Consider the following 19,401-nt stretch of genomic DNA (forward strand, 5'->3'; position numbering starts at 1 on the left):
TAACACACCTGTGAGTCAGGAGGACGGTGCAGCAGCACGATGGAGAGGTGTGTTTTCACACCCAGCTCATATCAGCTCTCTCTGAGCGACGTCCTGGGGTTGCAGAACCAGCCGGTGTGTGAGGAGCAGGCCTGGGCGCTGTGCTACCAGCTCTGCTCCCTGCTGGAGCCCAACTTCAGTGGAGGTCTTGGAGAGGGGTTTGGCTCATGGAAAACCTTCAAGCTTCCAGGACCTGAGGGCATTTTGTTCTCCAGTGATGGGAGCATCTCTGTGAGAATAGACAGCACTGAGACTGGTAGGTGTGTGTGTGTGTGTGTGTGTGTGTGTGTGTGTGTGTGTGTGTGTGTGTGTGTGTGTGTGTGGTTACCTTGTTAAATTTGCCATCATTAAAGTCAGTGTTTCTCCTCTTGTATCAGATGAGCAGTTTCTGATGGAGACTGAAGATCAGGTAAGCAGATGTTCAACCTCTGGAGTGGTAAAGGACTAGATCACGCTCCCTTACAGCTGACCACTATGACCATCAGGGCCAGGAACCTGATCAACCAGTATGGTCACATGGGTATCTGCTATCATCATGGCCCTACAGTCTCACCAAGCATGTTGACCAGTGTGACCATCACGATGGCCAATTTTGCTTGTAGTCAACCAGTATGACCAAGTTTGGTGACCAGTATGATTGTCGTCACAGTGCTGGTCAACAAACATGGTCCTGCTGGTTTGCCAACTAGCCAACCAGTATGACCAGCTTCAGCAACATTGACACTCTGCTTTGCTAGACTAGGCAATCAAGCATGTTGACCAGTATGACCATCATGACCATGAACCTGATCAGCCAGCATGGTCATGGTCACATTGGTATCTGCTATCGTCATCGCCTGCTGGTTTGACCAGTATGACCAGCCTCACTAAACTGGTAAACCAGCTTAATTGAACCAGTCAACCAGTATGTCCATTATGATACTGGTCAACCAGTGTGGTCATGACTTCTGGCAAGCATGGTCCTACTGTTCTGCCAGCTGGACAAAACTGGTCAACCAGTATGACCAGCTTCAGCAAAATTGACACTCTGCTTTACTAAACTAGTCAATTAAGCATGTTGACCAGTATGACCATCATGACTGTGCTGGTCAACCATCATGATGGCCGATTTTGCCTGTAGTCAACCAGTATGATTATCGTCACAGTGCTGGTCAACAATCATGGCCTGCTGATTTGACCAGTATGACCAGCCTCACTAAACTGGTATACCAGCTTTATTGAACCAGTCAACCAGTATGTCCATTATGATACTGGTCAGCCAATGTGGTCATGACTGCTGGCCAGCATACTGGTCTTCCAGCTGGACCAAACTGGTCAACCAGTATGACTATGTTTAATGACCAGTATGATTATCATCACAGTGCTGGTCAATAATCTTGACCCTGCTGGTTTGACCAGTATGACCAGCCTCACTAAACTGGTATACCAGCTTTATTGAACCAGTCAACCAGTATGCCCATTATGATACTGGTCAACCAGCATGGTCATGACTGCTGGCCAGCATGGTCATATTGGTCGTCCAGCTGGACCAAACTGGTCAACCAGTATGACCAAGTTTAATGACCAAGTATGATTATCATCACAGTACTGGTCAACAATCATGGCCTGCTGGTTGACCAGTATGACCATCATGACCATGAACCTGATCAGCCAGCATGGTCACGGTCCCATTGGTATCAGCTATCATCATGGCCCTACAGTCTAATCAAGCATTTTGACCAGTATGACCATCAACCATCATGATGACCAATTTTGCCTGTAGTCTGATGACCAGTATGATTATCATCACAGTGCTGGTCAACGATCATGACCCTGCTGGTTTGCCAGTATGACCAGCCTTACCAAACTGGTAAACCAGCTTTATTGAACCAGTCAACCAGTATGTCCATTATGATACTGGTCAACCAATGTGGTCATGACTGTTGACCAGCATGGTCATACTGGTCAACCAGTGTTTAATGACCTGTATGATTATCATCACAATGCTGGTCAGTAATCATGGCCCTGCTGGTTTGCCGGTATGACAACTAGCCAACCAGTATGACCCGCTTGGTGAAGTCTGTCAACATGCTAATGGCCAGCTAATCCCCCCAACCTCAGATGAGACCTCCACTATGCTGGTCAAGCACTGGTCAACCAGCACAGGGTATATTTTCTCTGGGATGTTCTTAATAAATTGGCAGCTTGCTGTTTGTTTAACAGACTGTAGACTACGTGGGACGTCTGATGTACTCCTGTCTTGACTGGGGTCTCGGAGCAGATGTGGAGAGGGAGTTGGACGAGACGCTGGAGCTGCTGGTGTCCCAGATGACCAAAGTGGACATCAGGCTGGGAGCCGAACACTGTCTTCAGCCAATATGCACTGTAACTGAGGTTCTTCAGGTAGGCCGGCTTAACCTAAGGCCTGTTCCGATTGGTGTATTTACAGGTGTTTCACTGTTGTTATTGGACCTGGTTACAGGTTTGTGAAGAGCGCCTGTACAACCCCAGCCAGGCGGCCCAGCACTACAGAAACGTGTGTTGCACCCTGTACTCTCACACCATCGAGCTCTGCCACTACCTGCAGATAATCCAGCAGAGCAAGGAGGTGAGGAGGAGCCTCCAGACTGAAGTGAAGGGTGTCTTTTTAGCGAACCAATGATTCGATTGGCTCTGAATGACCTTTTCTACTCCAGAGTCTGCAGAAAATGATCATGGAGTCCGAGACGAGTCTGGTGCCCAACGTCCCAACTAACTGGGTGAGGGTTTCTGTACTATAGTGAAAGTATGGTACTGTATCTCAATCTAACTCAATTAAAGAGCTGAAACTGTACTATAGTGAAAGTATGGTACTGTATCCCAATCTAACTCAATTAAAGAGCTGAAACTGTACTATAGTGAAAGTATGGTACTGTATCTCAATCTAACTCAATTAAAGAGCTGAAACTGTACTATAGTGAAAGTATGGTACTGTATCTCAATCTAACTCAATTAAAGAGCTGAAACTGTACTATAGTGAAAGTATGGTACTGTATCCCAATCTAACTCAATTAAAGAGCTGAAACTGTACTATAGTGAAAGTATGGTACTGTATCACTGTATCTAACTCAATTAAAGAGCTGAAACTGTACTATAGTGAAAGTATGGTTCTGTATCCCAATCTAACTCAATTGAAAGAGCTGAAACTGTACTATAGTGAAAGTATGGTACTGTATCTCAATCTAACTCAATTGAAAGAGCTGAAACTGTACTATAGTGAAAGTATGGTACTGTATCCCAATCTAACTCAATTAAAAGAGCTGAAACTGTACTATAGTGAAAGTATGGTACTGTATCTCAATCTAACTCAATTAAAGAGCTGAAACTGTACTATAGTGAGGGGATGGGTACTGGACTCTTTATTGTTGGTAATTTATAGAAATTGTACTGTAATAATTAAATTCAGGAATGTGGTTCTTGTCTTCAGAGTGGAACTTCAGAGTTTGCCTGGAAGGACCTGATTGAGGAGCTCAGCAGAGGTGTTGTCTTGCGCCCCCCAAAGGTAAAACTGAGCACTGGCGTCCCTCTACCTGTAGACACGTCACCCTTTAGCCAGCTCCTGCAGGACATCCAGCTCAGACGCTACACTCTCCGCAAGGTGCAGGTGAGCAGCATGTGGTGGTTGTCGTTGTTGTTGTTGTTGTTTTTAAGCCCCTCCCCTAATTTGAATGTCAGTATTAATAGACATTTTAGCACTGGTGTTCCAGGACTAGACAAGACCACCATGTTTAGCATTAGTGTCTGACCTGAATGGAATTTGGCCTATAACCTGTCCGTGCAACACACACACACACACACACACACACACACACACACACACACACACACACACACGTGACTGAGAACACATGTCCAGAACAGTGGGCAGCCATTGCTGCAGCGCCTGGGGTACAAGGAGGGTGAAGGGCCTTGCTCAAGGGCCCCAACAGTGGCAGCTTGCTGAGCCCGGGTATTTATGTAATAAGAGCAAATATTAAATAAATACAATATTACTCATAAAATATCTGGAATATAAGAAGTGCAGCAGCATGAAGGAATTAGACACTTTACCCGGACCCACACTAACCCCGTCAGCAATGACCAGCGCTCCACCTCTGCTCCACCGCAGTTCAGTTCCCGTGTTTCTGTGATCGAAGTATTGATAATATTTTTAATGCAGAAAAAGTGATTAAATGTTTGGCCGCTATAATTGAAGCTTAAAGTTAATTGTGCCCTATGTAGTGACCTGGGGTTTGGGGAACAGTTTTCTATACTGGTGCCCTATGTAGTGACCTGGGGTTTGGGGAACAGTTTTCTATACTGGTGCCCTATGTAGTGACCTGGGGTTTGGGGAACAGTTTTCTATACTGGTGCCCTATGTAGTGACCTGGGGTTTGGGGAACAGTTTTCTATACTGGTGCCCTATGTAGTGACCTGGGGTTTGGGGAACAGTTTTCTATACTGGTGCCCTATGTAGTGACCTGGGGTTTGGGGAACAGTTTTCTATACTGGTGCCCTATGTAGTGACCTGGGGTTTGGGGAACGGTTTTCTATACTGGTGCCCTATGTAGTGACCTGGGGTTTGGGGAACGGTTTCCTATACTGGTGCCCTATGTAGTGACCTGGGGTTTAGGGAGCTCGGTGCCCTGTAACAGTGCCCCATGTAGTGACCTGGGTTTTGGGGAACAGTTTCCTATAATGGTGCCCTATGTAGTGACCTGGGGTTTGGGGAACCTTGTTCCCAATAATAATAGTTGTGTGTGTGTGTGTGTGTGTGTGTGTGTGTGTGTGTGTGTGTGTTTTATTTTTTTCCATTATGAACTTACTTTTATTTGTATTAAAATCAGCAGTGTTCCCTCTGTCATAAAACACTTACTTCCAGGCAGGGAGGAACGGTCCGAGCACGTCGGACCCTCATCAGGCACTGCTCAGCGTTATACGGTCAGGCCCGAAACTGCGTCCAGTAAGAAGCATTTCTCAAATATTACATTTATATTACTGATAATATTCCTTTCTCTTACCCTAAACTTACCCTTTAACTAGATTAGCCTTGTAGCTCCAGTACACAACTAAAGAAGCAAATACACTACATGTCCAAATGTTTGCGGACACCCCTTATAATAAATGTGTTCAGCTTGTACTGCCAGTAGAAAAGGACTCTCTGTAGCAGATCAACAGGAGCAGTGGAGGAACTGAGTTCTCTGGAATGATGGTGGTGGAGCTCCATCCAGTACTTTTGGGATGAGTTGGGGGATACTAAAGCTCTTGTTGCTGAATAATGCGATCAATCAAATCCTCACAGCAATGCTCCTCCAGAATCTAGTAGAAAGTCTTCTTCTCAGGACAGTAGAGACAGTTACTCCAACAAAAGCAGGATCAGCTCTTTTTAAAAGTCTTGATTTCAGAAGAAACAGTGAATGAGCAGGTGTCCCAATACTTTTGTCCCTATAGTGTATGTTCTGATGGGCATTTGGGGTAAGAGAAGGGGGCTCTGACTTTGTTTATTGGCTGAACCGTTTGCTTAAGAGCTGGATCTAGTCTGTGTTTTGTTGCCTAGGTCTCGGAGCGCAACCTAAAGCCCAGAGCCCAAAACCCCAAGCAGGAGGCCAGTCTGCACGAAATGCTAATGCAGGAGATCCGCTCCACGGACCCGGTGAAGCTGCTGTCCTCGTGTAAAAGGGGGCAGTCTTATAAAGGTACGGGTCTTTACCTGAATGCTATTACTACTTTGTTCAGATTCAGACCACATCAGTGTTTATGAGGGGAACAGATCTAAGTGGACACGCTAAATTGACAAAAGTATTGGGACACCTGCTTATTCATTCAGGGGTTCTTCTGAAATCAACGCTATTAAAAAGGGTAACTGTCTCTACTGACCCCACCTCATCATCCCCAACCCCCCCCCCCTGGATGGAGCTCCACCACCACCTTCATCATCCCAGAGAACACAGTTCCTCCACATCTCCTCAATGCTGGGGGGCTTTATACCCCCTCTAGCCCACGTCTGGTGTTATTAGGCAGCATGGTGCCGATAGGTTCATGATGATGATGATGATGATGATGATGATGATGATCTCCTCCAGAGAGTCCTATTCTTTTGGCAACAGTGTAACTTTGTTGCTTTAGAAAGATTCATCAGAACAGGTGTCCACAAATATTTGGACATGCTGTGAATTTGGTGTGCCGCTACTTTTCTAATGTTGCTAGTTAATGAAACCCTCATCCCTGACTGAAGCGTCACACATGCCCCTCACACGGTTTCGGGGTGTGCAGTGATCTCTAATGGGCTTTATTATGTGGTTTCTGACGCTGTTATCTAGAACCCGGAGGTACAGGGCTGGGGGTTATCTGTAACGTGAGGGTGGTGGTGTTGTGTAATGGAGGCTAGCGGTTAGCTGTTTCTGGTGGTGGAGAACAGCTGTTGACTTAAACTGCCTCGTGTCTGTGAAGAATCCTCACATGAAGACCCGTCCTGCTCCCTGAATCCAGTTCCCAACCCTGGCCAGCAGAGGGCGCCATCAAAGGTAAGAGCTGGACTCTTAACATATGTGTGTTTGTTTGTTTTCTGCTAAATTGCAGAGGAAGAGTTTGACGCCTTTGTTTGTTTGTTTGTTTGTTTGTTTAGGGAGGGTCGTGTAAAGGCCGTTCTCCTGCGCGGGAGGACAGTTTTACAGGTGCTGTAAAGGCTCTTTATTCCTCTACACTAGAAGGAAACGGTGGATTAATGAATGTGTAGGTGGCCTTTGCTAGAATAAACTGTTTCAGTGTTTATTCATTTTTAATAAAGGTTTTAGTGTTTTAAAGTAGTAGTAGTAATATTTAGAAATAGAAGGTGGTGGTGTGTGTGTGTGTGTGTGTGTGTGTGTGTGTGTGTGTGTGTGTGTGTGTGTGTGTGTGTGTGTGTGTGTGTGTGTGATATATTATTTATTTAGTAATAATTAAATAGAAAGTAGTTTATTAATAAGTAGTAGTGGTAGTATTAGTAATAATTATAAATGGTTATTTATTATTCATAATTGTAGTTTTAGTAAAGAGGAAATAAAGTAGTAGTTTTAGTAGATTATTATTAATAATAATAGTGGTAGTTTTAGTAATTAAATAGAAAGCAGTTTAATATAAGTTGTAGCGGTTGTATTAGTAATTAGAAATAAAGTAATTTATTATTATTATTATTATTATTATTCATAATTGTTTTAGTAATAAGAGGAAATAAAGTAGTAGTTTTAGTAGATTAATAATAGTGGTGGTAGTTTTAGTAATTAAATAAGAGGATTAATAATAATAATAATAATAATAGGAAATAAAGTAGTATTTTTTTTATAATTAGTAGTAGTAGTTGTGTTTTTAGTAATTAAATAGAAAGTAGTAGGGATATTTATTATTATTATTATTATTCATAGTTTTAGAAATATAAAGAAATAAAGTAGTAGTTTATTAGTCGTTTTTTAGCAGCAGCAGTAGGTTTACTAAAGAAATGAAGTTTATTATCTGTAATTATTAGTAGTTTTAGTTTTGTCTTTTAAATCTATAAACTCATTAGAAACAGTAGGACTGTAAAGGTGAACAGTCTTACTGTACTAAGTGTGTGTGTGTGTGTGTGTGTGTGTGTGTGTGTGTGTGTGTGTGTGTGTGTGTGTGTGTGTGTGTGTGTGTGTGTGTGTGTGTGTGTGTGTCTCTCGCCTGCCTCTCCTCCATGAGAGAGGGTTTACTTTTAATCAGGCGGACGTGGAAACAGCCCGGGGGTCCTACTCGCGCGTTTGTGTGCTAGCCTCCTATCGCTAGCAACTAAATGCTAGGCGTTTGCGCGGTCTGCGCTGCGTCTAAATTGCGCAGGGTGAAATCTCGTTCTGCACATATTTGTTGCATAACTGGATTTAACGGGATGGAGGAAACGCGGCCCGTAGGACGGTTTTACTCGGTATACCGAATTACCCCTCATACCGCCAGCACGCGCTCATTTGGAAATAATGAAATATTCTGGTAAATTCATTTTTTTTTGTAATAATAAAAATATTAATTGTGAATTAGTTAGTATTGGTTTATTATTATTATTATTATTATTATTTGTAGTAGTAATTAGTAAATTAATTGGTAGTATTCTAATAGTTTTAAGAAAAAGTAGTTGGTAAATAATAATAAATAATAAAAAAAATAAAATAAAGGTTAATAATGATGATAATGATGATATTTAGTAGTAATATTTATTTTATAGTTTCAGTATAATGTTCTTTCTATATTTGCATATAGAAATGGTAGAAAATGGACTTTGTCCAAATGTTTGTAGACGCCTGCTCCTGCAGAGTTGCTTTTGAAGTCGACGGTGGTCTTAAGGACTTGCGTTTCCCTTTGCTACAGAAATGGCCCCCACTCCTCTGCAAAATGCTAGATTTTGTAACATTGCTGTGAGGATTTGATGGTTCTAGATCACCGGTGCCTCTTAACTTATCCCAGAGGTCTTGGCTGGAGCTCCAACGCTCTAGAGAAGTCCGCTCCACAGCCCCGTGCTGCAGGGCTTTATACCCCCCTGCCTGCCGGATGGTGCTGGGTCCTGGTATACTGGCAGTGCTTTTCTACGGTGGTGTAAAGGAGCTGTGCCTGAGCAGCGGCAGTAAAGGCCTGCGTCAGTAACGGGTGCGCTGGGAAGTAGCTGAACTCACTTGTTAAATTTTAAATTGCACTGAAATATAATATCTGCTGCACTTTACAGACAAAAGCAACCAGACACTCCATTAATATCTGCAGTTATAAAGATGGCCTGTTTTAATTGGGGAATTCAACCTAATGACTGCGAGTTTGACCAATCAGAAGTGAGCAAAGGTGTGTGTGTGTGTGTGTGTGTGTGTGTGTGTGTGTGTGTGTGTGTGTGTGTGTGTGTGGTTTTTTTTTGTGCTTAAAATGAATCAATTAATAATGATTTTATAAATATATATAATGAATTATTTTTTTTAATAAATGAATAATTTTGAATATATTTTATATAGGAGTATTCATATTTATTTAATATAAAAACATAATTAATAATTGTAAAATAAATATATATTTATTTAATATGAATTTATTATTTTTTATGTGTAATTTTGTTTTAAATAAATACATAAGTTTATTATTATTATTATTATTATTATTATTATTATGAAGTATAACCTTGTCTAACTGGCAGGTGTCCTTTTAAAGTGGGAAAATAGACAAAAGAAAATGAATTTATAGAGCGTAATTAGCGTTTGTTTGGTTTATTTGCCAGTTCAGTTCAGTGTTACAATAATGTTTCATGTTTATTTAATTAAAACTCCTTACAGTACCTTAAGATTTATAAATCAAAAAACATCCCAAATGTGGAGCGTTTACTGTGTTCTTCTGAAATGGTTCGGTCCTAATAATCAATAAATTCATTGACTGAATTGGTGTATAGATTATTTTTCCTATGTCTCTGTGTGTCATTTGTTCTGTACAGGACCCGGTGAGGGGAACCTGAGGTTCCTCCCTGCTCTCTCTTCCACACCCCTGAGTGGGACTGCCGGCTGCATGCTTTCCCAGAGGAAGCGACGGGCAAGATCGTTTGCTAGCAGCCAGGAGATTTACCAGCTGGTACAGTTCTGAACTTTTCAGAAATGCCTTTAGAAGTGTCTTAAAAACGGTCCAATCTTAGATCTGAGGTTTAAAGGGGAATTCCAGTGTTTTTACGGGCTCTTCTAGAAAATCCTAAAAGCTCGTCAGAATTGTTAATGGCGGCGGTGGTAAACAGATCCTACCGTCTGAAGAGCCTCTACAAGCTCCCTCATTTATAAAAAAAAGGAACATACTTTTTAATTCTTTGGATTTGCTGTGATTTTATTAATCATATAAAGCTCAGAAGACGTCATGCTGCCTGCCATCAGCAGCCGAGGCCTGAGGGGGCACAATTGGCTTTGCTCTCTCCGGGTGGCTAGATGGCGCTCTTGATGCTTCACAGCTGGGTACCCGGTGCTTCTCTCGAGCACGTTGGTTGCCTGGTGGTTTTGCGTCTGCAGCAGTTGGAGACGAGGAGGAGGCGGAGGCGGCGGAGGCGGCGGTGGTGGTGGCGGCGGCGGCAGCTGGTTGCATGTGTATTGCTGGAGGCATGTGTTTGTCCTCACACTCCCAGTGTCTGGAGCATTCAGTGTGATTAGGGGAGAACTTATATGGATGAACCGATCCGGCTTTTTCAGTTCTGATATCGATACATAAGCTTTGCAAATCCGATAATATATACAAGATTTTTCGCTGTGGGTGAGTGGGTGGCAGGCACTGACAATATCCTCTATAAAGGCACGCTGTGTACCACGATAACTAAATGTACCGGTAAAAATATGGTCATATTGCCCAGCTCCCCTGTAAATATTTTTAAATAATTGTAATATTTAGTAAGTTTTTATTTTTTACATTTTTATTTATCATTAAAAGGCTCTGAAAACCAAGGTGACCGTTCCCATGACGATTGCTGATGTGATTAAAATGCACAGTGGCAGTAACGAGAGGAGCACGTCCTGCGATGCGGACAGAAACTGGCGGGTGAGTCGAGTGTAGCGCCAGCGCTCAGCTTTTTGTTCAGTGTTCAGGAACTTGCGTGACTCTCTGTCGCGCTCTAAAGGAATATCTCATGCGTTTGACTGTTCTCCTCTGGCAGGTTTGCTCCTGTTGCACAAAGAGAAGCGTGTATTTCACCTTTCACAACTTCTGTTCTCTCTGCAGTCGGTATGTTTCTTTTTCCCTCCTGGAGTCCGAACCTGCTCAGTGTCTCAGATAGAAACTCTAATGTCTTGTTTTCTGGTCTGTTGACAGGGTCGTGTGTCCGGAGTGTTGTATAGAGGTACCTTTTTTAATTAATTAATTTTTTTTTTGTGTGTGTGTGTGTGTGTGTGTGTGTGTGTGTGTGTGTGTGTGTGTGTGTGTGTGTGTGTGTACACATATATATTGGTGTGTGTGTGTGTGTGTGTGTGTGTGTGTGTATATAAACACATGCATACACACATATATATTGGTGTGTACGTGCATGTATGTGTGTATGCATGTGTGTGTGTATATGTGTGTATGTATGTATATATATATATATATATATATATATATATATATATATATATATATATATATATATATATATATATATATATATATATATATATATAATATGAATAAAAACTGTTATGATATTATATACACGTATTTAATATAGATAGATTATATAAATTGAAATTGTGTATGTGTGTTATATGAATTATATACACATGTATGTCTTTCTTCTATATATAGATTATATAGTGTGTGTGTGTGTGTTACATACATGCACCTTTACCCACGCTGGCTGTCCTCTGTGTGCGTCTGTCCATACTGCAGATGCGCCTGCCGTTCAAATGGTGCGTCAACCTTCCCCTAAGCTTCTTTAAGAAAATCGTGCTGAATAAAGAAAGTGAACAGAGCCAGAGAGACTTCTGGAATGAGCGCTGGTCCTGGGACCCATCCTGGTGAGTGGAAACGCCCTACTGATTATAGAGAGCCTTGTTAGTTATAATGAGGTGGTTAAATCTCTTAATCACTGAATTCAGGTGTCTGATTCAGTCCCGTTGTATAAAATCGTCACTTTACATACCGGTCTGATTCGTTATACAAAAAATGTGATTTTATCATTTACTGAACGTTGTTGGACGTCCAGGTCTCATGTTTGTTAGCAACATTAGCCTAGCATCTTGGTTTGTAAACTGAGGTAGCACACATCAATAAAACCAAACATGTCTTGGCTGATTACGTCTGGGGTCAGTGGTCAATCCTGTTTATAGGTATTTTCTGCAAAGAGTTCCTTCAAGATCTACGCTGTCCAAATGTTTGTGGACACCCTTTCCAATTAATGCATTTAGTTTTTTTTTTTAGTTTTGTTTTTGTTTTGATTTCCCCCCCCCCCTTTTCCCCTCCGCCCTTTGCTGATACAGATGTTTATGTTCACACACCCTCAGCTTCAGTAGTCCCTGTAGAGAAGTACTGCCAATAGAATAGGACATCGTAATGAGGGGTCCTGCGGTTTTACTTGTTTTATTTATATCTATTTTTCATGTTTAGATACACTTCCTTTGTTGATTTTCTTTGATTTACCAAAACATTAATTTATTTTGGTGGTCTTTTCCAGTCTCTTGTGTGGAATTAAACAGGCTGTTCTGTGTTACTTGGCCTTTAAGACTGGTCTAGTCTTAAGCAAAAGTTTGCGCAACTGTGGTCAAATGACATGTGTAAATGAGTCACATCCTCAACAGGGACCCACTTCTGCACAGAATTGCTGCAGAATTACTGTTTGCTGAATTTTACACTGCAAAAAAAAAAGTCAAGTGTGACGTGTATGAAAGCAAGGGCATATGAAAGGTGTCATTTTTGTATTATTTTCATTATTATTATTTTATTTTTGTATTATTATTATTGAGAAAAAAAATCAAATGTGCAGATTTTCTTTCCCCCCCGTTAAGTTTCCTGTTTCCTGATCAGCAAATAATCAGAACGTGTCATTTGACCAGGGGTGCTCCAGCGTTTGCATAAGAAAGTTAATTAATTGCTCTTTATTGTTCCTAATTCTGAAAGCAGTCGGGATGGTTTTTGGGGGGGGGGGAGACACTCCTGGTATTCAGTGTGAATGGGAACGGCTGCACTGCTGTAGGTGTGTGTGATTGGTGTGTGTGAATGGTCCGATCTATGTAAATGCATTGCTTTTGTTCACCCCAAAAACCCATGATTTTGTAATGGGCTGTTAATGCAGCTTAGTTTACATATGAACTGTGCGCAGAATGCAACCAAATCCTCACAGCAATGCACCAACATTTACACTCCAGTACACAAAGACTGTTAGTGTGGTCAGGATATTGGATGATCACCATCACACCACCTCCTCCGCACCTCCCCAGATGGTCCCGAATGCATTTGCTGGAACTCCACCATCATTCCAGAGAACCTAGAGGTCCTACTGCTCCACATGTTACTGCAAGTGGGCGGGGGTTACACCCATGTCTCTACAGGGACTAGACCTCTGTCAGCAATGCAATGGGTGCAACTTTAAAGTAGCTGAATGCTTTTATTACAAGGGGTGTCCACAAACATTTGGCCGTGTAGAGGATGGCTAAAATGTTAATAAATGTCTCTAATCAAGTCTCCCTCTCGCTCTCTCTCTCTCAGGGTCCCTCTGGTTCTAGAGGCTCGTCTGTCCGGCTCGGCCTCTCTCCACAGTCTGGCGATGAGGGACTGGCACAGTCAGGATGTGTGTTCAGGCTGCCAGGGCCTTCTGGTGGAGGCATGCGACACAGCGCAGTCCCACCGCCCAATTACAGACCCTCAAGAGATTTGACCCTTCTCTATTATGACCGCCCAGACTCTCTGAATGTCTTCTCTGTCGGCCTGTTCGTCTCAGCCTGGCGTCACGGCCCGGTTTGGACCCTTTCGTCCTTTCGCCTTTTTTTTTTTTTGTTTTGTTTTTTTTTGTTTTTTTTTTTTTAGTGCGTGTGAACGCTGCAGGTGATTGCTGGCGTGAAATTCTTGGTGTTTGTCAGATGATATTGTTGTATTTTTCATTTCCACACCCGATGTTGGTGCTTTTAAGCCCCCCTTTAACACTGTTCCTTAAGCCACGGTCACTGTGGAGGTGTGTGTGTGTGTGTGTGTGTGTGTTCTTACTTTTCTTGTTGGGCTAGAACTGGGTGTTTTTGGGCTGCTAACTCAGTGGCGTTCACTTGTAACAGCGTTCTAGTTGTATGAAATGTTGGTTAACATTTTTAAAGATATTTTAAACATAATAAGGGAAATAAATGTGAATTCTTTTGGATTTGGTGCCTCGTCCTCTTGTTTTCTGTTTGTTGCTGGGTCTGTTAATCAAGCACACATGGAAACAACTGTGTGTCCTGGTCAGACTGGATCGGGATCAGGGCTAATCAGGTATATTTTAATGGATCGGGTACTGGCTATTTTAATCCCAATCCAGTTCCATGTCTGTTTTAACTATGGTGTTGAGAGCGCCACCTGGTGTCCTCAAGGTGCAATAAACGGACATTATCCCCATATCCCCTATTTTACTGTGGAATCTGAAAACAGACCATATCTGACCCTTTATAAAACCATCACTGAAACGCTCTGTTTTACCAGCGGGAGAACCGCAGAACCGGCTGTTTATAAACCAGCACTGAAGAACCCATTCAGAACCGAGTGAAGGCTAATGCTAACACACACAGCACCAGTCCAGAGTGTGTACCACCACTACACACACACACACACACACACACACACACACACACACACACACACACACACACACACACACACACACACACACACACACACACACACACACAGGAAGTGATCAGACTGCAGTGTTGTAAAGGAGCTGGGAGCTGATTGGTCAGGGAGGAGATCAGACTGGATTATCATATATTAAACACTATAAAACATCATTTTAAGAAAAGTCTCGACTAAACTAAATCAGTCAGTCCAGAAAGTCTGATTATAGAATCTGAGACTGAAAATAAAGGATTTTACTGATCAGATTAATCAGCAGCTCGTCTGATCTAAACTGTGGAGCTGGATTATTATTTATACACACAGATCGGATCAGTATCAGCGGATACTCAGCATTTAGAGACTTGGTTCGGATTAGAAGCAAAATAACCTGATCAGGACGTCCCTAAAATAAGTGTTTTTTTTGTTTTGTTTTTTTTTGTGAAATAACGTCTGACTGTTCTTCATTCATTAAATTCAATAAATTGTTAAATACAAGTCAACATATACATTTAAATCTGTTTCTGCTCACAAATATTTAAATAAGTCATCATTGATTGACGCTGTATAACAAAAATATCAAAAACAAAACACAAAAACAGCTTTTTTTTTAGTTTAACATTGAAACTATTTTCAAATATTTCTTTATCTCCAATGACGTGTCTATTTTTACATATTGCAGCAATTCCTTTGTCCGTCAGTCCATAATTCAACCCCGTAACGCTGTGATTTCTCCCCCTGAACAACAATGCTTAGGCCTTCCTGACATATTTTTGAGGAAGTGACCTCCTCAAAGTCTCTCAGACCGTACATTTCAAATCGAGGCAATATTAGCTTTCATTTTCTCTGAATATTAAAACATTTTTACTTTCAGATCTTTGAGTTTGTCAAGCTCAGTGTTTTAACCCTGTTCCTACTTCAAGTCCTAGTCATCAAACTCTCACATAGGAATGTCTGACAAAGAGCCAAGTAGAGAAATAGCAGAGGGCTGAAAGGCCTAAGCCAGTTTAGCAGGAACGCTTCGACCCTGTAACGTCTTTTTCTTTTATTTTCTTTTAAATAAATCAATTATTTAATTAAATTCAGTTAAATTCCGATTTATTTATATAGCAGCTGAGGTGAGGGCGAGTCGATACAAGGCCCCAGAGCAGGACCGGGTAGGACAGGGTAGTGGAGAAGCCAGGTCTGGAATATAATGTAACGTGACGGAGTTGTAACACATGTCAGTGCTCTAGCTAATGGGCCATATTTACTTTTAATGAGTAAATACAGTATCTAGTACCTGGTGTATTGTCTTCAGACAGCTTCATTAAATGCTGCAGTGTACACACTCCTACCATTACTCCTCATAAGGTGGTCTTTTGACCTCTGATTAACATTATAGTCCAGGTGGGCTATAGTCTGACTGTATGTCTCTGTTTCCGCAAACTGAAGAGCTTCAGAGGTTAACTCGAGCGACGCCGTATAACAGTGATGTTACAGACATGTCTTTACATCCAGCGAGTGTTCTTCAGGGTCCCTCCCCGCGACCCGGTTCCTCTGTGGCCCGATGTTCATATTCACTGCCAGCTGCAGTTGCTGAGTCACACCAGGTTCCAACACCATAGTGTCCGAAACTGCTGATTACAGTTTGTTACAGTGTGGAATTATCATGCGTTCCTTATCAACAAACATGCCATCTGGAGAATTTTTTTTTGTGTTTTATGCAAAAGTTTGGACGCCCTTCGGTCGAACTGCGTCTGTTTAAGTCTGCAGAGTAACTCTACAGACACACGCTGTAAAGCATGATGACTTTTCAACGTTTGTCATTGTTATTGTGTGTGTGTGTGTGAGGGTGGATGTGTGTGTATAGAGATAGGGAGGTGCTCTGCTGCTCTACTGTTCTCTTTCTTCAGTCTTAGGCCCACAAGTTTGGGCACCCTTGCCGAACCCAACATTTTGAAAGGGTTTGAGGCGGAACGTTTAGCTTTACTCTGATTTTGTAGTGAATCACAGACACAAGTTTGGGGGATAACTTGTTGAATTGTTGTGGCGAGGCCTAAAAACACAGAGAGTTTATACGTGAAGGCCTCCACAGTGTTGAGGCCTTAGGCCACAGCTAGAGAAAGTGCTTGCTTGCAGTTATTGCAGAGCCAAGTAGAGAAATAGCAGAGGGCTGAAAGGCCTAAGCCAGTTTAGCAGGAACGCTTCGACCCTGTAACGTCTTTTTCTTTTATTTTCTTTTAAATAAATCAATTATTTAATTAAATTCAATTTAATTCAGATTTATTTATATAGCAGCTAAGGTGAGGGCGAGTCGATACAAGGCCCCAGAGCAGGACCGGGTAGGACAGGGTAGTGGAGAAGCCAGGTCTGGAATATAATGTAACGTGACGGGGTTGTAACACATGTCAGTGCTCTAGCTAATGGGCCATATTTACTTTTAATGAGTAAATACAGTATCTAGTACCTGGTGTATTGTCTTCAGACAGCTTCATTAAATGCTGCAGTGTACACACTCCCACCATTACTCCTCATAAGGTGGTCTTTTGACCTCTGATTAACATTATAGTCCAGGTGGGCTATAGTCTGTTTGCTAAAGTGCTTGTTTGCAGTTATTGCAGAGGAACTTTTTTTAAATCATAAAAAACAGACTTATGTTTTATTATATATTTTCTTGATAAATATCATATTAAATGTTTATCCAATTGTTGTGGATTTTGTTCAGTCAGGGCCTGTTTATGCACTGTTAGGCATGGACAGATTTCTTAACGTTTTTAAAAGTTTTTTTTTTTTAATCTCCTCCGAGCTAAATGACAGTAAATAATATCTAACTAAATAAATATTTATTAAATAATTGATTTAATGTCATATTAAAAATTGAATGTTAGCATATCCTTCCGCCGAGGTATTGTCCCTAACAGGTAGCTAGCTTGTTGCTAACCACGTCTGAGCTACAATCTCCCCTCGGCGCTCAGTCTGCAGCCCCTTAGCCATCCACATCAACCCAAAAATGAAACCCCGTACCTCCTTTAACATTTTAAGCTTATTAATACAAGTCTCGGCCCTTTTTTTTTAATTAAAATATGTTGTATTTCGCTTAGCTAGCTTAGCCAGCTATGGCGGAGTGATCGCTAGCCGGTGATCTATCTAGCTATACAGTGTTTGCGGAAGTTGCTGAATATGGTTATAAAATAATTTTTAACTGCTAAATATTTAAATAAACACGTGATTTAACACGTAAATAAAATTAAATAATAAACAGGACGTAGTAAAAAATAATAATAAGTTTTTTATTTTAAGGTTTTATTTTAAGAAGTCTAGTTTTTGCTAATAATTGATTGAATAATTGATTATTAGCTCATTATTACTGAGTGAGAGTGGTAGTAGTGTGGCTGTAGTGCAGTTTAGCTGCTGTTGTTGTGTTGTTGTGAGCGAGGCTGCGATACGGCGCTCGTCACACGGTGGGCCACATGGGCTCGAGCTCGGTCGTGAGTGCGCTAGCCAGGGCTGCGTGAGCCGAGAGCCGCGCATGCGCAGTGCGGGCGAAGTGGGACTTAGGCTGATAAGCGAAGTCTCGGGTCCACTGGGCTTTTTTCCTACCGGCATCTCTCTCCCACACGCGTCTCCCAGCTCTCTCCTCCCTCAGATCAGCGCACAATGAGCGAGGACAACGGACACAGGCACCATCAGGTACCGGCTGCACTCCAAACCTGCCTATTTCGACTCTATTTAGCCCCTGTTTTACGAATCTGCCCGGCTTAACTTGGCTGTAGCCGCGCACGGCGCCTGTGTACGAACTCATCCGACCGAAAATGGGGACGGGTAGCCGGCGTTTCAGCGCTTTAATGGAGGGGTTTTAATGCAGATTTGTTCAGTAATCGAGCCGCAGGTCGCGGTGTGAAATGCCCGGGTCGTTAGCGCTGTAGTTCTAGCCTGGTTTGACCATTTAAACTGCCTCCTGTAGCCAAACAATGTGGTGTTTTCTTCATGGAAAAGCAACTTATTCGCCTACTAACCACCTCGTGTTTTGCAGATGGACTCCGGCTCTCGGACTAACGGTGAGTTTCCAGCTAAATGAAAGGGTCTAAGTGGGAGATGTGGGTGTTAGTGCTTCGCTGTGCGCCAGGCGAGACTGTTAGTTTTCCGAGAACAGAAATGGCGTCCCAGAGACTAAGTCCCCTCACCCTCACTCTCAGCCGCCTATTGTTCAAACCGAGCGCCCAAAAACACCCTTTACACCCGCTCGTTTCCCCGTTTTCCTCGCGATTCTGACAGAGCCGGAGGTGTTTTTTAACACGCCGACCCCGTTTGGGTCGGTGCTCGTCGGTAATGTGTCGTATTTCAGCGCTGAAAGTGAGGAATGGGGGTTGAGGACTTAGTCTCTGCGCCATTTTCTTTTTCCTCTCTGTGCTGAGAGGCTGTAGTTAGCGCACGAGCGAGGCTTTGAATCGCACCGAGTGAACCGACTCACCGGGCTGAACGAATCTCTTCAGTTTTTAGCTTTTAGAGAAACATATATTTATATTTTATTAAATATTATTACTCATATGCAGTCAAACTCTCAGTGAAATATCGATATTGAGAATATCGTCCATGCTTTAGTCTGATTAGTGCTGTTTAATTATATTAAATAACTGTACTAAGTATGGGAGAGCAACTGCATAGTATTTATTATTATTATTATTATTATTGTTTTTTAGGAATATGTAGCTACTAGTCTACAATCACATATATCGCAATTAATATCATGCATCATGAAAATGAAAAATCTTTTAATATCACCCAGCCTTCTCAGTTTTTAGCTTTTAGAGAAACATATATATATATTTATATTTTAAAATATTATTACTACTCATATGCAGTCAAACTCGTAGTGAAATATCGATATCGAGAATATCGTCCATGCTTTAGTCTGATTAGTGCTGTTTAATTATATTAAATAACTGTACTAAGTATGGGAGAGCAACTGCATAGTATTTATTATTATTATTATTATTTATTTATTTATTATTTTTAGGAATATATAGCTACTAGTCTACAATCACATATATCGCAATTAATATCATGCATCATGAAAATGAAAAATCTTTCAATATCGCCAAGCCTTCTCAGTTTTTAGCTTTTAGAAAA

At 41.7% G+C, this 19,401-nt stretch overlaps 2 protein-coding genes across 2 annotated transcripts in view; both read left to right on the forward strand.

The window, feature by feature from the left end:
- The first annotated feature begins 19 nt into the window (after positions 1-19).
- On the forward strand, positions 20-13,843 carry LOC140577326 (protein spire homolog 2). Its single transcript, XM_072697245.1, has 17 exons — positions 20-295; positions 417-448; positions 2,242-2,421; positions 2,501-2,626; positions 2,715-2,777; positions 3,485-3,661; positions 4,919-4,999; positions 5,594-5,738; positions 6,310-6,327; positions 6,469-6,560; positions 6,662-6,710; positions 9,488-9,621; positions 10,456-10,563; positions 10,679-10,746; positions 10,834-10,861; positions 11,386-11,513; positions 13,201-13,843. The coding sequence occupies exons 1-17, from the start codon at positions 40-42 to the stop codon at positions 13,367-13,369; spliced, it is 1,854 nt and encodes a 617-aa protein (XP_072553346.1). The 5' UTR covers positions 20-39; the 3' UTR covers positions 13,370-13,843.
- A 3,980-nt stretch (positions 13,844-17,823) lies between these two features.
- The window catches only part of top1b (DNA topoisomerase Ib), a 31,265-nt gene continuing 29,687 nt past the window's right edge, over positions 17,824-19,401 (forward strand). Inside the window, exons 1-2 of the mRNA XM_072696824.1 lie at positions 17,824-17,961; positions 18,305-18,329. Coding sequence (XP_072552925.1) covers positions 17,929-17,961; positions 18,305-18,329 — 58 coding nt within the window. The 5' untranslated portion in view covers positions 17,824-17,928. The remainder of the gene's footprint in view (positions 17,962-18,304; positions 18,330-19,401) is intronic.

Source organism: Salminus brasiliensis, chromosome 14, assembly GCF_030463535.1.
Source record: "Salminus brasiliensis chromosome 14, fSalBra1.hap2, whole genome shotgun sequence".
Taxonomy (NCBI): Eukaryota; Metazoa; Chordata; class Actinopteri; order Characiformes; family Bryconidae; genus Salminus; species Salminus brasiliensis.